Source organism: Octopus bimaculoides, chromosome 6, assembly GCF_046866305.1.
Source record: "Octopus bimaculoides isolate indiv1 chromosome 6, ASM4686630v1, whole genome shotgun sequence".
Taxonomy (NCBI): domain Eukaryota; kingdom Metazoa; phylum Mollusca; class Cephalopoda; order Octopoda; family Octopodidae; genus Octopus; species Octopus bimaculoides.
The window spans coordinates 79,305,784-79,327,623 of record NC_142933.1 but is presented as its reverse complement, the minus strand read 5'-3'; the positions used below and the strand labels follow the sequence as shown (position 1 = coordinate 79,327,623).

The following is a 21,840-nucleotide window of genomic DNA, read 5'->3' as shown; positions in this document are numbered from 1 at the left end:
ATGAACTCATCGATGAACTACTGTTGATACATACATACATACATATATATATATATATTTTACTCTGTGAAACTTAATTTAATTCTAATTTTTAATAAATTGATTTTAATTGAGTTTTTACCTGTAATTTTGGATTTTATCCCTAATATGATATATATTTATATATATATATATATATATATATATATATATATATATATATAGTCATATATATATATATATAGTAATGCATGTTACCACTTTATGTGGCTGTTCTATGCAGAACAAATATTACGACAGGAAAACATCTTTTCCCGCTGGTTAACAACACGCAACATGAATCTGCTTCATTGCGAGTAAAGGGGCGAACCACCCCTACTCCAGCATAACAAAACCAGTAGACTGTGTAAATCTCTTTCAGAGATTTTAAAACCAGCTACTTTAGCCTGTTACAAGATCAGTGACTGATTGTCGCTCCTTTGTTTATATATCGCAAGTAAGGACTGATAGCTGCCATCTCTAGCAGGCAAAGGTCCAGTACTGAGGATGAGAAGGCACCTAGAAACTGGCTGGTCTACTGGTTTTGCTATGCTAGAGTGAGAGTGGTTCGCTTCCTTACTTGCAATAAAACAGACACAGGTGGTGTGTCATTCACCAGCAGTAAAAAAGATGTTTTCCTAGGGTTAAAATGTAGTAACATTCACTAGCATGACTAGAGTGTGTGTCACCCAGGGTGGCCCTTCTGTTTTCCACCCTGAGACCCCTCAAAAAAAACACATTGCCTACGGCAGACCCAAAAGTGCTACCTGGGGTAGGTGGACCGCTCCTATGCGCCCCTCCTGCCAGCTACAGTACTAAACTGTAATGTATGTCACATACATTACAGTTTAGTACTGTTATTATGTGAATCTCTTTCGGAGATTTTAAAGCCATTTACATTACACACACACACACACACATATGTATGTATGTATCTCTGGTTTCACTGTTTCATTTTTGAGGTTTCTCATACTAGTAACATCAATTTATCATTGTGTTATCTTGTTATCTTTCAGAAATAAACAGATGTGGTCTCAACAACGGAGGATGCAGTCATTTGTGTTTACCAAACAAAAAGAGTTACAGATGCACCTGTCCCACAGGACTTGGTCTTCGCAAGGATGAGAAGACTTGCCGGGATCGTAAGTTTAAATTTTTCAATTGAATTCTTTTGTTAAATTTATAATTTTTTTTGTTTAAATTTGTGACTTTGCAATGTTTTGTTTTCACAATCTTGCAGTGTGGGTGTTCGATAGAAATAGCTGCCAAATCTCCCACAAATTATACCCTTCATACTTGAAAATGGAAAGAGCACTTTGGATTATGTAGTCTGATATGATTTGGTTGAGTGTCCCCTATTAAACTCCTTTATGTCGAAGCATTTGCTGACATATGTTATGTGATTATGATGTCATTCTAGTATGGTGATATAAACTGGAATTATTTATTGGCTTTCTACACAATAACCCTATTAATATTTGATTCAAGAAAAGCATACTCCAAGATCTTATGCAGGAATAAAGAAAACTTGTTCTGATTGTTAACTTTTCTACATTTCCTTCATTACAACCTTCTTGTGATAATCATTGATAGGGTTATTTTGTAGGAAGCCAACAAGTAATTTTGCTGTCTCTAGGGAGGATCATTTTGCCATTGTAATTAACACACACACTGGTTCAATTCTATTCATTTATTATAAGTCAATTGGTTAAATATCTGATTGTTTTTGTTTGTCAAAGCTATTTTGTTGCATCTTGTAATCTCTTCAATGACTATTGACTTGGTCCATTATAGAGGCCAGGTTTGCTGTTTGTTTGAGATCTTGAGATACAAAAACAAGTCATTCTAACTTACATCACCATATTAGAATAATGTCATTACATATGTCTGCAGATGCTTCAATATAAAGAGGTTTAACTCTTTTGCATTCAGATTACTCTGTCTTATTTATTCACATTGCTTTGAATAAAGAATGCATTAACTTCTAGCTTTGAGGTTTTCATGATGTGACTGCTTAATTTTAGAAGGACATTGTAGGCTAGGTGTGAGAGGTTTAAACATAAAACACTGAATATTTAGGCCAGATATGGCTGGTTTGGATGCTAAAAGGTTATTAGAGGATGTTCAAACAAGTCATATCACAGTCCGAGAAATATTTTAAAAAAGCATAATCATCATACCTAGGAGCTACACAACAATTACGACCTAACTGGATTTGTACTCTGCAGTGTCCTTACCAGGATTCCTGTCCATAGAACCATTAGATTGAAAGATGTCTGTATACTGCTTCTGGCAGGAAACTATGTCCCCCACCACCATGCATATAATTTTCACTTAGGTGGACTTGTGTAATGAGAGTTAAGTGTTTTTGCTAATGTATTTCCAGATTGTAGCTCAAATCACTTCATTATTAGCCCTTTAACTGCGAAATTAAATTTCATGATTATTACCGTGATGATGTTAAATACCTACCAAAAATAGAATTAGAATCTTCTGCACTTCTCATTTCCTCAGTAAACTTGACATATCACAACAGAAAATAATTTCAAACATGACATTCCTCTGCAAAAGTTAGATTGGTATGTAAAACTGCTTTCCGCAATTAAGGGTAATGAAATTTTGATTTCCACAGTAAAAGAGAAAGGAGTTAATGTTCTAAGGAGAAGCATTGAATGTTGTAAAACCTTTTTCCCCTTCTCTCCCCCCCCCCCTCTCTCTCTGAATCAACAAGACTATCTGTTTATGGATTAGAGAACATACAGTGATTGATTCTTATCATTTATTTTTGATGTTTTGTATTTGTGATAAATATGTTGTTCATAAATACTTAAATCATTTCTCTTCCTTTTTTTTTTCTTTTTTTAGGAATTGATAATTTTTTGCTGTTTTCAACAAAATCTGATATCCGTCGGATCTCATTTGACACAGCTGAGATGGTTGATATGGTAATCCCTGTTGGTAACTTACAGAATGTAGTTGCTGTTGAATGGGATTCAAATGCCAACTCAGTCTTCTGGACTGATGTCAGTACTGACACAATTGGCCGTGCTCAATGGGATGGATCTCAATCAGAGGTATAACATATTATTATTATTGTTGTTGTTGTTGTTATGATTATTATTATTATTATTATTAAGGTGGTGAGCTGACAGAATCGTTAGCATACAGAACAAAATTCTTAGCTGCATTTCATCCGTCTTTATGTTCTGAATTCAAATTCTGCTGCTGTTGACTTAGCTGTTCATCCTTTTGGGGTTGATGAAATAACTACCAGTGGAGCACTGGGCTCTATGTAATCGATTATCCCCCTCCCCCAAAATTCAGGCCTTGTACCTATAGGAGAAAGATTATTATTATTATTATTATTGTTATTATTATGATTACTATTATTATTATTTTCAGATTATTATTGGCTCAAGTCTCGACAGTCCTGCCGGTTTAGCTATTGACTGGGTAGGAAATAAATTATACTGGACTGACCAAGGGACCAATATTATTGAAGTTGCAAATTCAGATGGCATGTATAGGAAGGTTCTAATTTGGGAGAAACTTGATAAACCAAGAGATATCGTTGTGGAACCATATGCACGGTAAGAAAGAATTTTATAGGATCTACAAAACAAATTACTTGTTTTTATATTCATTCTTTCATTTAGAATCATCTTTTGCAAATCCTCTCATCCATCATCATCATTATAACATCCAGTACTTTTTATGTGGCACTATCTCCAGTGCTTTTTACATGGCACCAGTGCTTTTCACTTGGCACCATCACCAATGCTTTTCACATGACAGCATCAGTAGTGCTTTTTATATGGCATCATCACCAATGCTTTTTATGTGACACCAACACCAGTGTTTTTCTACATGGCACCAGCACTAAGACCAATGCTTTTATATGGCACTTTGGTTTTAGGATATCAATTCTATTGTGGTGGGCAGATCTTCTTGAGTACAATAGTGCACCACATATCTCAGTCCTCTGTAATCTCCTTTGTAAGGTTCAGCATTTTGAAATCGACCTTCAGTACTTTGTTCCATGTCTTCCTGAGTCTCCCTCTTCCACAACATCCTTCCATTAAGTGATTGGCATTTCTTTAAGCAACTCTCCTTGTCCATCCACATCATGTGACCAAACAAGTGCATTCTCTTCTCTTGCACACAAAGCTAGATAAAATCTAACTTTTTTCTCAATACACTAGCGTTCTGTTGCACTTGTAGACTATTATTGTTACTGTTGTTGTTCTGTCAAATCGTTCACTTTATTTTCACTACTTTTTCTTTCTTTTCATTCAAGATATTTATTTTGGACTAACTGGGGCCGAGAACCAAAGATCGAACGTGCTGGAATGGATGGTAACGGACGAACAGTGTTGGTCAGTAGCAACTTGACCCTCCCGAATGGTCTGTCTGTTGATGTGAAGACTAACCGATTATACTGGACAGATGCTGGTACACAAACAATTGAGTCAGCTACCTTAGATGGTCTTTATAGAAAGGTATTTATAACATTAACATCACTAATTTTCATATACTCTCTCATTTTACTCTATCCATCTCAACCCTGCTCTCTCTCTCTGTCTCTCTCTCTCTCTCTCTCTCTCTCTTTCTCCCTTGTATATCTTTATTGATACACCTGTCTGAAGACTGAAAAGTTGAAATTCATGAATTGATTATATACAACAAAAGCAGTATTAAATCAAAACAGCTATCTGTGTATCATACTTTATGTAAATACATCCTGAAAAAAGCAAACATTTATTGCAGTATTCATCCAGAGATACTATCTCTAATTGATTTGCTCTGTTTAAAAACACTATATACATTGGCTAGCAGTGGTCAATGCTGAATGGTTTTCATTTGCTGCTGATATTTGTGATTTTAAACATAGCACATCAATGAGAGATAGTATCTTTGGATTGCAGTGAATTTGAATTAAGAATTTTTTTTTTTTTTTTTTGTCTTTGGTCAGTTAGTGTTATTTCCTATTTGTTTCTATCTAGAAATCGAAGGAAATGACTGCTATTCCCTTCAAACTTTGTTATTGTGACCTAGACATCAATGATTTGAAACTGACTTAATTTCCATTACATTTCAGACAGGTTCAGTACTGAATTACTGAAGCAGAAATATCATTATAATAGGTATTCTGTTGAATACTGCAGATTTGTTTGTCAATTGCTTGACCGTAACCACTTGAGCATGACCCTTAGTGGCTGACAATATGGGCATTTCTGATCAGGAGCAGGATTAGTTGGGGAGCATCATAGCCATGTGTTGAGAGGGAATCTTTGGGGTTTGAATAAATGTAACAAAAGCAAAGTTTGAAGGAAATGTTTTCATACTTTCTAAGGATAAGCAAATAGGAAATAACAGTTGCTACCCAAGGGCAAAAATCATTTTACACAGTGTAATGAATGTGTATGTATTGCTGGAAAAAATAAATGTATTTAAAAAGAAAAAAAAGCTTTAGAAATGTAGACACTTATTGAATTCAAAATAATAAAATTTCTTGAATAATGGAGCCATCACCCCCAACATCATCATCATCATCATCATCATAATAATAATAATAATAATAATAATGTTCTAAAAATTCCTATTTCTGCAGGTCATCATTGGTGTTGGATTACCGCATCCTTTTGGTTTGGTTGTATATGGTGAATTTATTTTTTGGACTGACTGGGATACAAAGAGTGTTCAGATGGCTAGCAAATACAACGGCTCCAACCACCAAACACTAAAGAAAGGACTGGAAAGTGTTATGGATGTTACGATATTCCATAGAGGAAGACCACAGCGTATGTATAACATAAGGGAGTGAGTGTGTGTGGTTAGTCGTATGTATGTAGTGTGGGTTTTCTTTTAATGGTAGGTCATCATCATCATCATTATCATTGGTTTAATGTAATGATCATCATCATCATAATCATTATCGGTTTAATGTAATCATCATCAATCATCATTATCTTTTACCATCTGTTTTCCATTCTCACATGGGTTGGATAGTTTGACCAGAGCTGGGATGCTACGCCAGGTTCCAGTCTGATTTGGCTTGATTTCTATGGCTGGAGGCCCTTCCTAATGCCAACCACTTTACAGTGTGTACTGGATGCTTTTAATGTGCTACCAGCATGAGTGCTTTTACATGGTGCCAGCATGAGTGCTTTTACATGGTGCCAGCATGAGTGCTTTTTTCAAGGCGCCAGCACTAATGTATTTTATGTGGCACTGGCACAGGATTCTTCTATGTCAATCCTCTTCACCAGGGGATGCGACCTTACTACTTCTGCTGTGGAGGACTGGTCCTCTTGAATACAGCAAGGGGCTAGGTATCTTGTTCCTTTGTCATCTTGTCTGAAAGGTTCAGTATTTTGTAGTTGTCCTTCGGTACTTCATCCCATGCCTTCCTGAGTCTCCCTCTTCTACACGTTCCATCCACTTTGAGTGAATGGCACTTCTTTATGGAGTTGTCAGCATCCATCCACATGAAATGAAAATAAATATGCATAGTTCATTCACACTTAACATGTCAATGTTGATGTAGTAGCCACTTACTCTTTCTCTCTTCCTCTCATTCATTTGCATCCATCAATACTCATTGACACTTTCAAGAATCTATACTCATTCTTCTCCACTTATAACCCAGTGACAAAAATATGTGGTCACTGAACTTGCAGTCAGGTTTTTGAATTACATTCCAACATTTTTGAGTAAAGAAAGGAAACATTAGGCAATGTAGTTCTGGATAAAATAAAATTGAGATGGTTATTCCTGGAATGGTTTTGATTATCATCAGGTACACTCAGTCAGGTTTGAACAGAGGTTAAACGGCAATGACAATACCACACCATCATCAGCAGCAGCACCACCACCACCACCATCATCTTCATCATCATTTATTATCTCCTTTCGATGCTGGTGAGCTGCCTCCCAGTAATGGCCTCCTTCTCCATTAAATCACCAATGAGGCCCTTAAGCAGTTTTTCATCTTAGAAAAATTTCCAAATTTCCTTCATATCACACCTTACTATCTGTAAAAAATTAAAAGTAGGACACATTGGATCTTGTAGCTATGCCTGGGCTAGAAATGGGGATAACAATACTTCTTATGAGGAGAACTCAAATGGTTGTATGTGTGTGCATGCATGAGTGTGTGTGTATGTGCATGAGCATGCATGCATGTGTGTGTACATAAAACTGTATATGTGTGCATAAAAGTATGCAAGTGTACGAGTGTGGGTATAAATATATAAGAGTGTGTGAGTTTATACATGTGTGTATAAAAGTATGTCTATTTTGATTTACTTACTTGCTTGTATATTGAGCAATGTCATCCTCTTGCTATACACTTACTTTCTTTTGTGCCAGCTCAGATATGTGAATCTGTTCATTAGATTGCTAAAGAATATTTAAATATGGGTTTTAAAAAAATATTACTAGAAAATGTTACATATGCATTTGAAGGAAAGTATTATTAATGTATTGTAAGTAGCATGAGACATGATATATAACATAAAATATACAACATAGGATACACAACATATGGTATAGGTTATACAGGTTATTTTTATTTTCATATCTTTTACTTGTTTCAATCATTGGACTGCAGCCATGCCTTGAAGAGTTCAAGCAAACTGACCCCAGTACATATTTTTAAAGCCTGGTGCTTATTCTATTGAACCCTTTTGCTAAATCACTAATTTACAGAGGCATAAACAAACCAACAAGATTTGTCAAGTGATGGTGCAGAACAAACACAAAGACACATGCATACACACACACACATACCTGACAAGCTTCCAATAGTTTCCATTTATCAAATCTGCTCACAAGGCTTTGATCAGCTCATGTCTATAACCAAAGACACTTGCCCAAGGCACTAGACAGTAGAACTGAACCTAAGACCACATGGTTAGAAAGCAAGCTTCTTAATCACACAGCCATACCTCATTTTATGAATGAGGGAAAATATAAAACCTGTATAACTTTTCCCACATGTTGCATATCCAATGTTGTTTACTCCATATTTTATGAAATGATATTTATTTTAAGCTTCATTTATTCCCAACATTGAATTAAATATATTTTTTTAACCTTAAAGCTTTGCAAATGAATTCGTATCTAAATTGAAATATTTATCATCACTTAAACATAGATGTTTTGTCAGAACAAACTTTACTGTGGTAGATACTATGAAAGAGTGGAGGCGCAATGGCCCAGTGGTTAGGGCAGCAGACTCGCGGTTTCGATTCCCAGACCAGGTGTTGTGAGTGTTTATTGAGCGAAAACACCTAAAGCTCCATGAGGCTCCGGCAGGAGATGGTGGCGAACCCTGCTGTACTCTTTCACCACAACTTTCTCTCACTCTTACTTCCTGTTTCTGTTGTGCCTGTAATTCAAAGGGTCAGCCTTATCACACTGTGTCATGCTGAATATCCCCAAGAACTACATTAAGGGTACACGTGTCTGTGGAGTGCTCAGCCACTTGCACGTTAATTTCACGAGCAGGCTGTTCCGTTGATCGGATCAACTGGAACCCTCAACGTCGTAAGCGACAGAGTGCCAACAACTATGAGAGAAACTCTCATATAGGTTTTTAGTGCAAAATGCATGTTTGTTTATATCACTAATGGGGAGATAAATTCCTACTACCTTCTGTGCTGAGACCACCAAATCATGTGATTTTGACCTTCCTTGTTCGTGATTTCAACCTTTCTTGATGGACACTTGACCACAAGAGACAGCAGTGACTCATCTCCCTACTAGTGATATATAGAAAATCAGTGACGAAACAGGCACAGGTGTTGCAATTAGCCAGTGAGCTTGCTAAATGTTAACAATTAAAATTTATGTTTTGTTATTAAAAACAGAAAAATATTTTAAAAAATTTATGTTATTCTATTTAACCACCTATCTCAGTTTTGCTTTGTCACCTTTCCTTTTTTTTTTTTTTTTTTACAGTGGATTCTCCTTGTAAAAACCGGAATGGTGGTTGTAGTCACTTATGTTTATTAGCACCGGGACCTAGAACTCATACTTGCGCGTGTCCTACAGGAATCTTAATGAAATATGATGAAGTAACTTGTGAAAAGGGTGAGTTATTTTGATTATCATGATAAAGGCAGCAAGCTGGTAGAATCCTTAGCAGCATTTTGTCTGTCTTTCCTTTCTGAGTTCATATTCCACTGAGGTTGATTTTCCCTTTCATTCTTTCAGGGTCAATAAATCAAGTACCTGTTGAGCACTGGGTCAATGTAATCGACTTACCCCCTCCCCTACAATTTCAGGCCCTATGCCTATAGTAGAAAGGATTATTATTATTATGAAGGCAGCGAAGTGGCAGAATCATTAGCATGATGGGCAAAATGCTTAACAGCATTTCGTCTGTCCTTACATTTTGAGTTCAAATTCCGCTGAGGTTGACTTTGCCTTTCATCTATTTGAGGTCGATGAAATAAGTACCAGTTATGCACTGGGTTGATGTAATTTACTAGTCTCCAAATTTCAGGCCTTGTACTTTTAGTATAAAGGATTATTATTATTATTATTATTATTATTATTATTATTATTATTATTATTATTATTGAGTGAGAGAGCAGTGCATGCCATCAAAGTGACAATGGGGTAAAATATACGAAACCCAATATACCCATCATGACTACCCGTCGCAGGTGGGGCCCAGTTAGAATTTTTTTCAGGTCGAGTAGCCCATCCCACTCAAAAGGTCCCTGAATAAGGTTTGTTTAAGGATGTTGAGCAAAACACCCATGTTTCCAAAGGTGAATTATTCAAACCCCAAAGAACTCCTCTCAACACATGGCCATGATGCTCCCTCACTACTTCTGCTCGTGATCAGAGATGCACATATTGTCAGCCACCAAGGGACATGCTAAACTGGTTAAGGTCAAACAACTGACAAGCAAATCTGTGCTATTGAGCAGAATATTTGCTGTAACCCATCTTTTATACCAAGACAATACAATGTACATGATAACACTTCCAATCAATTAAGATCAGAAGCCATGAGAGCCACTGCCTGGTACTGCATCAGGGCATTTATTATTATTATTATTATTATTATTATTATTATTATTATTATTATTATTATTCAGTAGTTTTATTTTTATAACGTGCTTTCACTTCACTACCGAGCGCAGCTCTGTATGCCTTGGGTATGTGCTGTGGTTTGCTGCGATGCTCTTATGGTTTATGGTATTGAAAGTGTTTTGCGTAGGATGTGTGCTGTGCCCAGTAGTGCAATTTTCTGTATGTTATATATATTTGCAAGTCTTATTTCTTTTGCATTCTTATATTGTTTATTATATTCTTATATATATTTTCACATATATTGTTTTTTACAGAAATGAAAAATTTTTTGGTGTTTGCCCGACGAAATGATATTCGGAAGATTTCTTTGGATGTGAAATATTTTGCTGATGTTGTTGTTCCTTTGGGCCAATTAAAGAATGCAGTTGCCCTTGACATAGATCCAATACGAGGTAAAGTCCTTTCATATGATAACAGATTTCCTAATTGAGGATGAGATTGTTCCCAGCAAATTTTGTTTGGAAGGATAATACAATAGATGTAGGAGTGGCATTGTGATTTAGAAGTTTGTTTCCCAATCACATGGTTTTGGGTTCAGTCCTACTGTGTGACACCTTGGGTGAATGCCTTCTACTACAGTCCTGGGCTGGTCAAAGTCTTGTGAGTTGATTTGGTAGTAGAACCTGAAAGACGCCCATCACAGATATATATGTGCGTGTGTATGAGTAAATTACTGTTTCCTCATCTTGTCTCAAGATAGTTGTAAACAAGCTTCACCATCATAGAAATGGTGTCCTTTGTTTCCAGTCTTCCATGAAAACATGTTTAGCCATGGGGAAACGTTACCTTAGTTGGAAACAGGTATGGGTTGGTGACAAGAAAGGCATCCACCTCTAGAAAATCTGCTTCAACAAATTCCAACTGAGTCATGCAAGCATGGAAAAGTGGAAGTTAAAACGATGATAGCACAGTATTACAATAAAATATTGTTTGCTTCCTTCAGTACAAGACCCTTGATTTGTAGGAAAGGGGTTTATTTAGTTTAGTCAACCTGACTACATGATTTGTGCTTTATCAGCCTTTGATTGATGGAAGGCAAAGTTGAACTCAGGACTAAAGGTACAAAACTATATGCTGCAAGATATTTTATCTGACATTTTGCCATTCCTGTTACCCTATAACCTTTCCAGAATAGACCAAAGCACATGTAATAAAATGTTCTGCCCAAAGATATTATCAAATATCTGTAGGAGATCATGAAGTTAACAACTTAGTGCTGGAAATCTAATATCTGTTTAAGGCCAATATTTTATTTTGAAGTTATTTAGTCTTGCCCTCTGTTGTTCCTATAGATTCCTAGCCTTTAATCAATCCAAATGTTAAAAACTAGCTTACTAAATGTTTGTTGCAGGTAAAATTTATTGGTCTGACACAGTTGTAGATAAAATACAAAGATCAAATTTAGATGGATCCCAAGTTGAAGATGTTATTTCTCATGGACTTGACACGACTGATGGACTTGCAGTTGATTATATTGGCAAGAAGATTTACTGGACAGAAAATGGAAACAACCGGATTGAAGTTGCAAATCTTGATGGCACAATGCGAAAAGTGCTTTTTTGGCAGGATCTAGATTCTCCAAGAGCAATTGTTATCCACTATGAACAGGGGTAAGTAGCACTTGAATTATTCTTGAGTTGCATTTTGTTTGGTGAGTGTTAGGAACTGAAATTGAGTTTAGCATTCACCAATTCCATCATGGTAATTCTTGTAACCATTAGCACTACACATACCGTTATATTAATGTTTTTTTTAAAGATGTATGGGTGTGTGTTTGTTTGTTTCTTTCTTTGTTTTAAGCCTCTGGTATAAAGCCACCTCCTCCTTTCAATGCTATCCACCCCCATTTAGTCAAGGAGGCTTTTTTTCTGTCTAGCAAGTGCAAGTTATTTGGCAGCGTCACTTGTGACAGTGGAATGTAAAATGTACTTAGTGCACTCTGCAAAATGGTTGGCATTAGGAAGGATATCCAGCTGCAAAAATCATTCCAAAGTTGACATTGACACTTAACACAGTCCTGCAGCTCACCAGGTCCTGTCAAGCCATTTTACTCATGCCAGCATGGAAAATATATGTAAACTGATGATGATTATATATACATATATATAACAAAAGAGGGGGTGGTGTTTCCACACAGGAAAAAAATATAGGAAAATGTGTTGTTGAAAATGCACCTAAATTTAAAAAACTCGTAAATGTTTAAAATACATTTATTTACATATATACCAAACTAGTTTCAACAATATTTTTTGTTTATCAATGGTAAAAGTTTAAAATTAGAAAAAACATCTTTAAAAGTTTCAATGTTGACGAATTAAAATGTTTCAATGTTGACGAATTAAAATGTTTCAATGTTGATAAATTAACATGTTCAAAACAGAAGGTGTAAGTTTGAATGTTCATAGCAGTCAATAAAATTAAAAGCGTATATCAATTTGTTTGAATGTACAAAGTTCATTAATTTTAGTGGTGGTTGACAAGTCATGCTGAAAAAACATAAGTGTGAAATGAAAATAGTGAAAAAATGGGAATTTGGTTTACAGTTTTTCTGATCCTCTTCTAATAGAATCTTTCGCAACAGATAAAGCAACATATTCTCAGAAAGTGTCACAGACTTCACTATACATATGCCAAAGAAACAGGATGTTCAAACTGTCCTCAGCCCTATCAATGACCATTATCCATGCTACCTACTACTCCCATGATGGCAGAGTTCATGGCTCTGTAAAGCTGCTTGCCACTTCCACCCTCCTGCCCTCACCAATGAAACCCTCAACCATGCTTACAATGAACTTGTAGTTCAAGTAATCAAACAACTGGAATACATCTTTGAAACCAACAGAAGATCCATTTAGACATAACAGAACATAAGATGGTTACAGTTGGAACACCTTTGGTCAAAGCTCTGCTCAGTCAGAGCTGGTCTGGTGATACACAACAACAAATATAGAACATGTGTCACTTAGAAAGAAACTATAATATATTCTGTTTTTCTCTCAGTCAATAAGGAATTATTATTTATTTGCTTATCATATACTGGCATGTTTGTTTTGTAAATTAATTTTTGTTTATTCCTTTTGATATGATGTACAAAGAAGTAGATTCCCTTTCTAGCAAATATGTAGACCCTCCCCTACATTAATTAATAATTCTTCATTGTATCTCTGCAGCTACATCTACTGGACAGATTGGGGAGACCGACCCAGAATAGAGCGAGCAGATATGGATGGTAATAACCGGCTCACAATTATTTCAAAAGCTCTCAAGTGGCCTAATGGGCTGACTATTGATAAAGAAACTCGAAGACTGATTTGGAATGATGCCACTACAGAAGTAAGTTATCATTTGGTATCACACATTGATCTATACTCATCATCACTTAATATCCACTCTTCCATGCTTATACGGGTCTGATGGAACTTGTTGAGATAAATTTTCTATGGTTGTATGCCCTTCCTGATGGCAATCCTCATTTGTTTCTTAGCAAGGTAATATTTTCCCAGGACCAGACATGTCTTGGAAATTTGGAAACCAACAACTTTGCTTGTATGATGATGATGCTTAGTTTACTACTGTCATGTGATGTCTAGACAAGATTACACATACATAAATACACACACACATTCATATAAGCACGTCTTTCCATTTTTGTCAACCAAATCCGCTCATAAGGCTTTAGTTGGCCTGGGGCTGTAGTAGAAGACACTTTCCCAAAATACTGCACTGTAGGACTGAACCCAAAACCACATTGTTGAGAAGCAAGCTTCTTAACCACACTGTCACATCTGAATAAATTACTCAGTGATGACTTGATAACAAGTGAATGGAACATTTAAAATCTGACCAGAAATAATTGTCTGGTGAGAGGAACAAGTCTTCTGTATGTAAATGTATCTTCATCGATTTTACATGTTACTATAGCTACCACTTCTGTCCAAGCTGGCACTGATTGGACAGTATTTTTGAGGTAGTGTTTTATGATTGGATGCCTTTCTTGATAGCAAGCCATTTAGTCACTTCTTGCAACAGATAATGAACTTATTTTGACAGCTGGATACATGGTAATAATGACATCATCATCATCATTGTTTAACGTCTGTCTTCCATGCATGCATCGGTAGGATAGTTGACAGGAGCTGGCCTGATAGAAGACTACCCCAGGCTACTGTGTCTGCTTTTGCAGAGTATATTTATATATGTATTTGTGTGTGTGTGTGTGATCATATCATATACATTTGATTTCCATGCTGGCATGGATTCATTGGGTCATTATGGTCTATATTAGTTCATATTCAATATTTCTCTTGTCTTAATCAGGTGAAAAGTTCATGTTTTGCTCATACATTTCATTTCTGGTTTGGTTTCTACATTTGGATGTCTTTGTATCACCAACTACTTTTAGTAAAGTAGTTGGTGATACAAAGATCATATTGGGTGCATTTTACCATGACACCAACACTGGAAGGGTTCTTTTGTATCTCATAAGTGTAAAGAGTTCTTTCTACCTTGATGCGTTCAATGTCACCACATAGGTGATGTCATTGTTTATGTCTGCTATAAAAATATGTCTGGCCACTCCGAGGCTTGTCATGTGAAAGATCAAGGGAATCAAGTAAGGGTTGGTGATAGGAAGCACATCATACCATAGAATACTGCTTCAACAAGTCTCATGTAACATACAGTGAGTTATTATCATCATCATTGTTTTAATGTCCACTTTTCCATGCTTGCATGTGTCCAATGGGGTTTATTGAGGCAGCTATTTCTATGATCAGCTGTCCTTTCCATTTGCTAATTCTCACCTGTTTCAAAGGAAGGTAATATTTTTTCATGACCTGACATGGGCTCACACAATATTGGAAATAAATGACATGACTCTATGACAGTACCAATCATTTACAATTATTCCCCCAATATCAAGACAAGCAGATGCAAATATATACACTCAGACGCATATACATACATATGCAGATATACATAATCAATGGGCTTCTTTCAGTTTCCATCTACCAAATCTACTCACAAAGCTTTGGTTGGCATGGAGCCATAGTAAAAGACATTTGTCCATGGGACCACACAGTGGGATTGAACCTGAAACCAAGTAGGTGAGAAGTAAATTTCTTAACCTGCATCTCTGATTTATATATATATATATATATATATATATATATATATATATACACACACAAGTGTGTATGCACACACACACACATACACGCACATATGTATATTTTATCATCAATGCCTACATCAGTTTTGTGTATGTGATGTTATTTCTATTTGATATTGTTTTTCTAGGTTATAGAATGTTCAGATCTCAATGGGAAATCACGGCAAAAACTTGTCTCTAAGCTTCTTCACCCTTATGGACTGACAGTGGCAGGTCCTTTCATCTACTGGACAGATTGGCGAACAAGATCAATCCACCGAGCTGACAAGATGACTGGTGAAGGGGCTATGGTTGTTCGAAGCAACATTCCTGGACTGATGGATCTACGAGCTGTTCACATGGACAGAACTGGTAACTATAGTAACATCTCTCACCTGGATTTTTTTTGTGAAGTGAAGTTGAAATATGTCTTCACTATCATTATATCATTTACTTTTGCTCGTGTTTTCTTTTTCCCTGTTTTTTTTTTTTGTGGGTGGGGTGCTATTTTCTTTCTCCTTCGCTTCTGTCATGAATCCCAGAACTCATATGGCTGGAGCTTATGAGGTGGCATCAAAAAGTTCCTGGACTAGTTACGTTTAGTTAAAAATAACTTATTTACTTAAGTTTTGATATCATCTCCTTTGAAATAATCACCTTGTGCAACAATACACCTGTCCCAGCATTCCTGCCACTTTTGGAATCCGGTTTGGAAGTGATTTTCCATAAGCAAGTCGAGGACCTTCTGCAATTCGCTCTGGATCCCGACAACGATGTTAAGTCAGCGACCTTTGAGCTGCACTTTCATCTTAATGAAGAGATGAAGTCCGCAGATGCTAAATCTGGCAAATAGGGCAGGTGCAGAAGCAATACCATGTTGTTTGGGGCGTAAACCTCATGAGTGAGGAGAACTCAACGGCAGGGTGCATTGTCTTCATGAAGAATCCAATTCTTCATGCTTCACAGGTCCAGTCACTTTCACCAAATTTCCTCCTTAAAACACTTCAAAACGTCGCAGTAGGACTCTCAATTGACAGTCTGGCCTTGAGGGACAGATTCTCAGTGCACAATACCACATTTCCAGATGTGACACTTGTGGCAGGTCTTCCAGGGACGTTCTTCCACTTTTGAAGCACTTATATCACTCAAAACATTATCTACGATCCATTGCCTTGTTGTCATAAGCTTGCCAAAGCTTGCTCAATGTCTCTGTAGCAGACTTCCCAAGATGAATGCAAAATTTCACATTGGCTCTTTGTTCCTGTCCATGACAAACTCACAGACTACAGCATACACATGATCACAAGAACAAAAATTTCACAACTTGTAAAATAAATACAGTGATGTCACTCAGCACATTGCCTCATAAAGATCACTGCTAGCTCTCACTCTGCACACAACCATGTGCTGCCATCTGTTGGTGTGCTACAGAAATAGTCCAGGAACTTTTTGATACCACCACATACATCAGTTTCCATGGTATATATGTAACTGAGATTACACTAAACACTTGGCCACACCTTCACACACATTTACTTTACTAGATGACAATTAACCTCTGGTGTCTTCTTTGATTAGTGCTTGTCATAGAATTTTATACAATTCAAAGGTGGTCTCTGGTTACTGTGTGAAAAACAAAATTCAAACTTATTTTAGTAAGAACTTCCTGCCAAAAGATTTTCAGTTTATACCATATGCACTTTTTTTTTCTTGCAAATAAATATTCTAAATTAATGAGTTATTCAAGTGTTCTTTTAAACTGGGAGTCATATGTTGTGTGGTTCTGATTTACAGTTTTATTTTTGTTTAATTAAAACAAATTGTTTGCCCAATTATCAACATGACTATGCATTGATTTTGTCTATATTAACTCTTATTTACTCCTTTTCCAGAATACCCAATCAACCGTTGTGGTAAAAGTAACGGTGGCTGCAGCCATCTTTGTCTTCCAAATCCAAAGGGTTTCAGCTGTGCCTGTCCAACGGGATTGCTACTCACTCAGGATAAAAAAGCGTGTCAATCCAGTGAGCAGACATTCAAGTTTCTATTTCAAAATCATTCCTACATTTCTTTTTCATTCTTTTCTCTCTCACTATAATCTATAGGAAATTCCCACCTTTAATGTGCGGCTTAACAGTAAATGATTCTGAACAAGAATTTTGTTTTATCTCTTACTTGTTTTAGTCATTGGACTGCAGGATTTAGTTGAACAAATCACTAGTACTTCTTTTATTGATTTTCTTTCGCCAAACCACTAGATTATAGGAATGTAAACAAAATAACACCGGTGGGAGGAACAAATGTAAACATGAAGAGATACACACACACACACACACACACACACACACACGCATATGTACACAACAGGTTTCTACAGTTTCCATTATCAAATTCACTGATTAGACATTGGTCAGCCCAGTTAGTAGAAGGCCCTTACCCAAGGTGCTGTGCAGTGGGACTGAACCTGAAATCGTAGTTGCAAACCAAGCTTTGTAACCATACAGCCATACCTATGTTTGATTTTTTTTTTTTTTTTTCATTATAATTCCTGATAAGGTGGTGAGCTGGCAGAATCGTTAGCATGCTGGACAGAATGCTCGGCGGTATTTCGCCTGTCGTTACATTCTGAGTTCAAATTCCACTGAGGTTGACTTTGCCTTTCATCCTTTTAGGGTCGATAAATTAAGTACCAGTGAAACACTGGGATCAATGTAATCGACTTAATCCCATTTCCCAAGCTGCCCTTGTGACAAAAATTTAAAATCATTATTTGATTCTTGATTCTTGAAGCCAAGTAAAACTGAGCAGTGAACGATAAATTTTGAACTTATATGCTAATGTTTATTGATTCTGTTACATTTTATTTGCTACTGATTACCAATTTTAATAAAGCCATCACATCAGTTTACATCCATTTTAACCCCTATGCTGACATGGGTGGATTGCTCTTAGAACATTTCATATCACTCTTTGCAATTCTTTGTCCTCTGTCACACATTAACAGAAGAAAAAGAGAAAGACACCAGCCAGTTCTGTTGCGTATGTTATGTTATTTCTGGCATGGTTGGATACCCTTCCTATCACTTCAGCATGGACTGAATGTACTTTATCATGTTATCAACACTAGAGATATCAACTAATGAAAGCAAACAGTCTTCTATACTCTTCTTCTATTTGCTCCTCAACATTTTAGCATTTAGATTACTCTTTCAAACATAATGCTTATTCATTCACACTGTTTAGAATGAATCATACAGTATCTTATATCTTTGCAACTTCGATGATGGGATTTTTTATATTTAGAATGACATTGTAGAGTAAGAGTGAGAGGTTGGATCTGGTCAGTTTGAACATAAAACATAAAAATATTTTATACAGATAAGGTCAGTTTAAATGTTAGCTTGCGAAGACTTATTGGGGCAAGCGAAAGCGAAATTGTGATGGCACTTGTGCCCGCGACATGCATAAGGACTTTCGAGCGAGATTGTTGCCAGTGCCCCTGGACTGGCTCTTGTGCGGGTGGCACATAAAATACACCATTTTGAGCGTGGCCGTTGCCAGTACCACCTGACTGGCCTTCGTGCCGGTGGCACGTAAAAGCACCCACTACACTCTCTGAGTGGTTGGCGTTAGGAAGGGCATCCAGCTGTAGAAACTCTGCCAAATCAGATTGGAGCCTGGTGTAGCCATCTGGTTTCACCAGTCCTCAATCAAATCGTCCAACCCATGCTAGCATGGAAAGCGGACATTAAACGACAATGATGATGATGATGAGGGTTAATTGCTTATGTTTACTGATTCTAGAAATTTATGTTGGTTGGGTCATGTACACAGGATGGACAACAACAGCCTCCCCAGACAAATCCTTTACTCTCAACTATGCAAGGGGAAAAGAAATCAGGGATGATCTAGACGGAAATACAAAGATACTGCAAAAAGGGATGAGAAGTGGAAAAGAATTGATCATAATAAATAACAAACTCAGTTGAAAACCCAGCCAATATAGAGACAGCTTATCAAGTTATGCTAAAGCCATGAACAGTCATAGTTATGACAACTGATTATGGATAATATTAATCATGATAATTATAATGATAACTGATTCTAATAAAGTGCATTTACTATAGTATTTTCTCTTCTGTTTCAGTGCCAAGTGTGTATTTATTATTCGCCAGTCGTGGTAGCATCAGGAGAATCTCTCTTGACTCAAATGATTATACAGATGTATACATTCCCTTGCCTGATGTACACAATGCAATTGCTTTAGATTTCGATATCCAAGATAGTAAAATTTATTACACTGATGTTACTCTTGATGTAATCAGGTGAGTGAAGCTTCAGCTATTCTTGTCTTTTTTTTTTTTGTTACCAATATGTATTAATCTCTTGAAGAAGGTTACTCAGAGACACTTATGTGCCCCTGAGTCCAATGGATTCAGGGTAGATGAGGCCCTTCAGCTATTTAGCTGCTCATCTAAGAGAAGGTTATTACAAATAAATTCTGCTTCCTGATAAATACTGAGGTCATGGCACTTGTTGCACTAGACCAGTACAAGGAGGAATTGAACTGGCGCTGCACAAACCATGTCCTCTAAGCTCATGCTGCCCTGTGGGATAATTTATTGAGCATTTGAGAAAGGCTAAGAGAGTAAACCCCTAAAAAAAATCCAAAGGAATTGACTAAGGCATATATATACAGTTATACTTGACCAATATCTGGCATCAACTGTGGTTCTGTGAAAGCTGTGATTATATTGACTTGTCCTCCCTTCGTGTCATATCCATGTGTGAAGAAGTGGTAATTGTACTTGGAGCTAGGCACTTGCTTTGGGAAACAGCCCAGGAACAGCAGAGGTGGTTAAGTTTTTTTGCAATGCTGTTGACCAACAATGAAAAAGGCCAACCAAAACCATTGATGCCCAAGGCCTTACCTCTTCCCTCTCATTCATTTGTTTGCTTATTATATATTACACTATGGAAATATCATGGTTCATTTTTAAGTTTATCTCTACAGATTTTCTATAGGGTTCAGATCCAGCTTTGAAAGTTACAATGTTTCATATATGAATATGTCTATATAAACAATACCATCAAAGATAGAAAAAATAGGTAATAAGTGTGTATGTAGATTTCAAGAGCACAACATCCAACCCATCAACTGGTAAGTTTAGTGGGTATTTAAGGAATGCATTCGTGGATAGTTGATGGGTTGGATCTGATACTGATGAAAGAGCAATAACTCTTGAAATATGCATGTACACCCATTACCAATTTTTTCTATCTTTGATTGCACCGTTTACATAGATGTATTCATATACAAGATGTCATAACTTTTGGTGCTGGCTTTGAACTCCATAGAAAATCTGTTGAGATAAACTTACAAATGGGCTTTGCTAATGTTGAGATTAGATTTGCCATAGTTACAAATGTATTTGCAGAACTAAGCTCAGATATGTTCTTCCCTTTCGTTTATTAGGCGAGCTAGTCTGAATGGAAGTAATATGGAGGAAATTGTACATAAAGGTTTATCAACAACCGATGGTTTAGCTGTTGACTGGGTTGCAAGGAATGTCTATTGGACAGACACTGGTAAGTTTTGGCTATCAGAGCTATTATATTTTACTTTACATCACAATTGGTGAACACTAATGTCATTGATTACAGGTTTCCAATGGGCCAGTCCCTGGTTCACTAATTACAATGGCTGATGTAACAAAGGACTGTGTATAATTCAGTGCAGAAGAAATGTCTCACTAGATTTCCTTCACAAAGGACTGGCTTGATTTACTTACCAATGTTTATATCCTTTGGCAGTGTGCAAAGAATGTAAATTTAATGTCATTTAATGTCCCTGTTCCATGCTGGCATGGGCTAAATGGTTCAACAGGAGACTTAGGGTCTCAGGATTGTATCACGCTCCAGTGGTTGATTTCGTATAGTTTATACAGTAGGATGCATCTCCTGACGCCAACCACTTTACAGTGTGCACTAGGTGCAGTTGGCATTAGTGAGTATGCTATGCAGATTGTAACATATTGATGCTATATCAAGTTGGTAATAAATTCCTTATGGAACGAGGTTGTTGCCAGTGCCGCTGGACTGGCTCCTATGCAGGTGGCACATAAAAAAACACCTTTTGAGCATAGCTGTTGCCAGTACCGCTTGACTGGCCCTTGTGTCGGTGGCACGTAAAAGCACCCACTACACTCTCAGAGTGGTTGGCGTTAAGAAGGGAATCCAGCTGTAGAAACTCTGCCAGATCAGATTGGGGCCTGGTACAGCCAGCTGGCTCGCTAGTCTTCAGTCAAACTGTCCAACCCATCCCAGCATGGAAAATGGACATCAAACAATGACCGATGATGAAAAGCCAAAAACCATTCAAGATCTAATCCTTCTCTTTCCTATACAATTTTTATGATTCTTTGCATTCTCTCTTTCAGGTCGAGATGTGCTTGAAGTTGCCCGCATTGATGGGTCAAGTAGACGTGTGCTAATTTCCAAAGACCTGGATGAACCACGAGCAATTGCTGTGTTCCCAAAGAAAGGGTAAGAATTACCAAATT

General features: G+C 36.8%; 1 protein-coding gene across 1 annotated transcript in view; it reads left to right on the top strand.

The window, feature by feature from the left end:
• Positions 1–21,840, top strand: part of LOC106882548 (low-density lipoprotein receptor-related protein 4) — a 457,600-nt gene that overhangs the window by 417,575 nt on the left and 18,185 nt on the right. The window contains exons 16-29 of the mRNA XM_052968692.2: positions 1,035–1,160; positions 2,884–3,092; positions 3,421–3,608; positions 4,316–4,517; positions 5,630–5,819; positions 8,983–9,114; positions 10,383–10,520; positions 11,480–11,738; positions 13,299–13,461; positions 15,427–15,649; positions 17,170–17,301; positions 19,425–19,602; positions 20,754–20,866; positions 21,718–21,823. Coding sequence (XP_052824652.1) covers positions 1,035–1,160; positions 2,884–3,092; positions 3,421–3,608; positions 4,316–4,517; positions 5,630–5,819; positions 8,983–9,114; positions 10,383–10,520; positions 11,480–11,738; positions 13,299–13,461; positions 15,427–15,649; positions 17,170–17,301; positions 19,425–19,602; positions 20,754–20,866; positions 21,718–21,823 — 2,359 coding nt within the window. The remainder of the gene's footprint in view (positions 1–1,034; positions 1,161–2,883; positions 3,093–3,420; positions 3,609–4,315; positions 4,518–5,629; positions 5,820–8,982; positions 9,115–10,382; positions 10,521–11,479; positions 11,739–13,298; positions 13,462–15,426; positions 15,650–17,169; positions 17,302–19,424; positions 19,603–20,753; positions 20,867–21,717; positions 21,824–21,840) is intronic.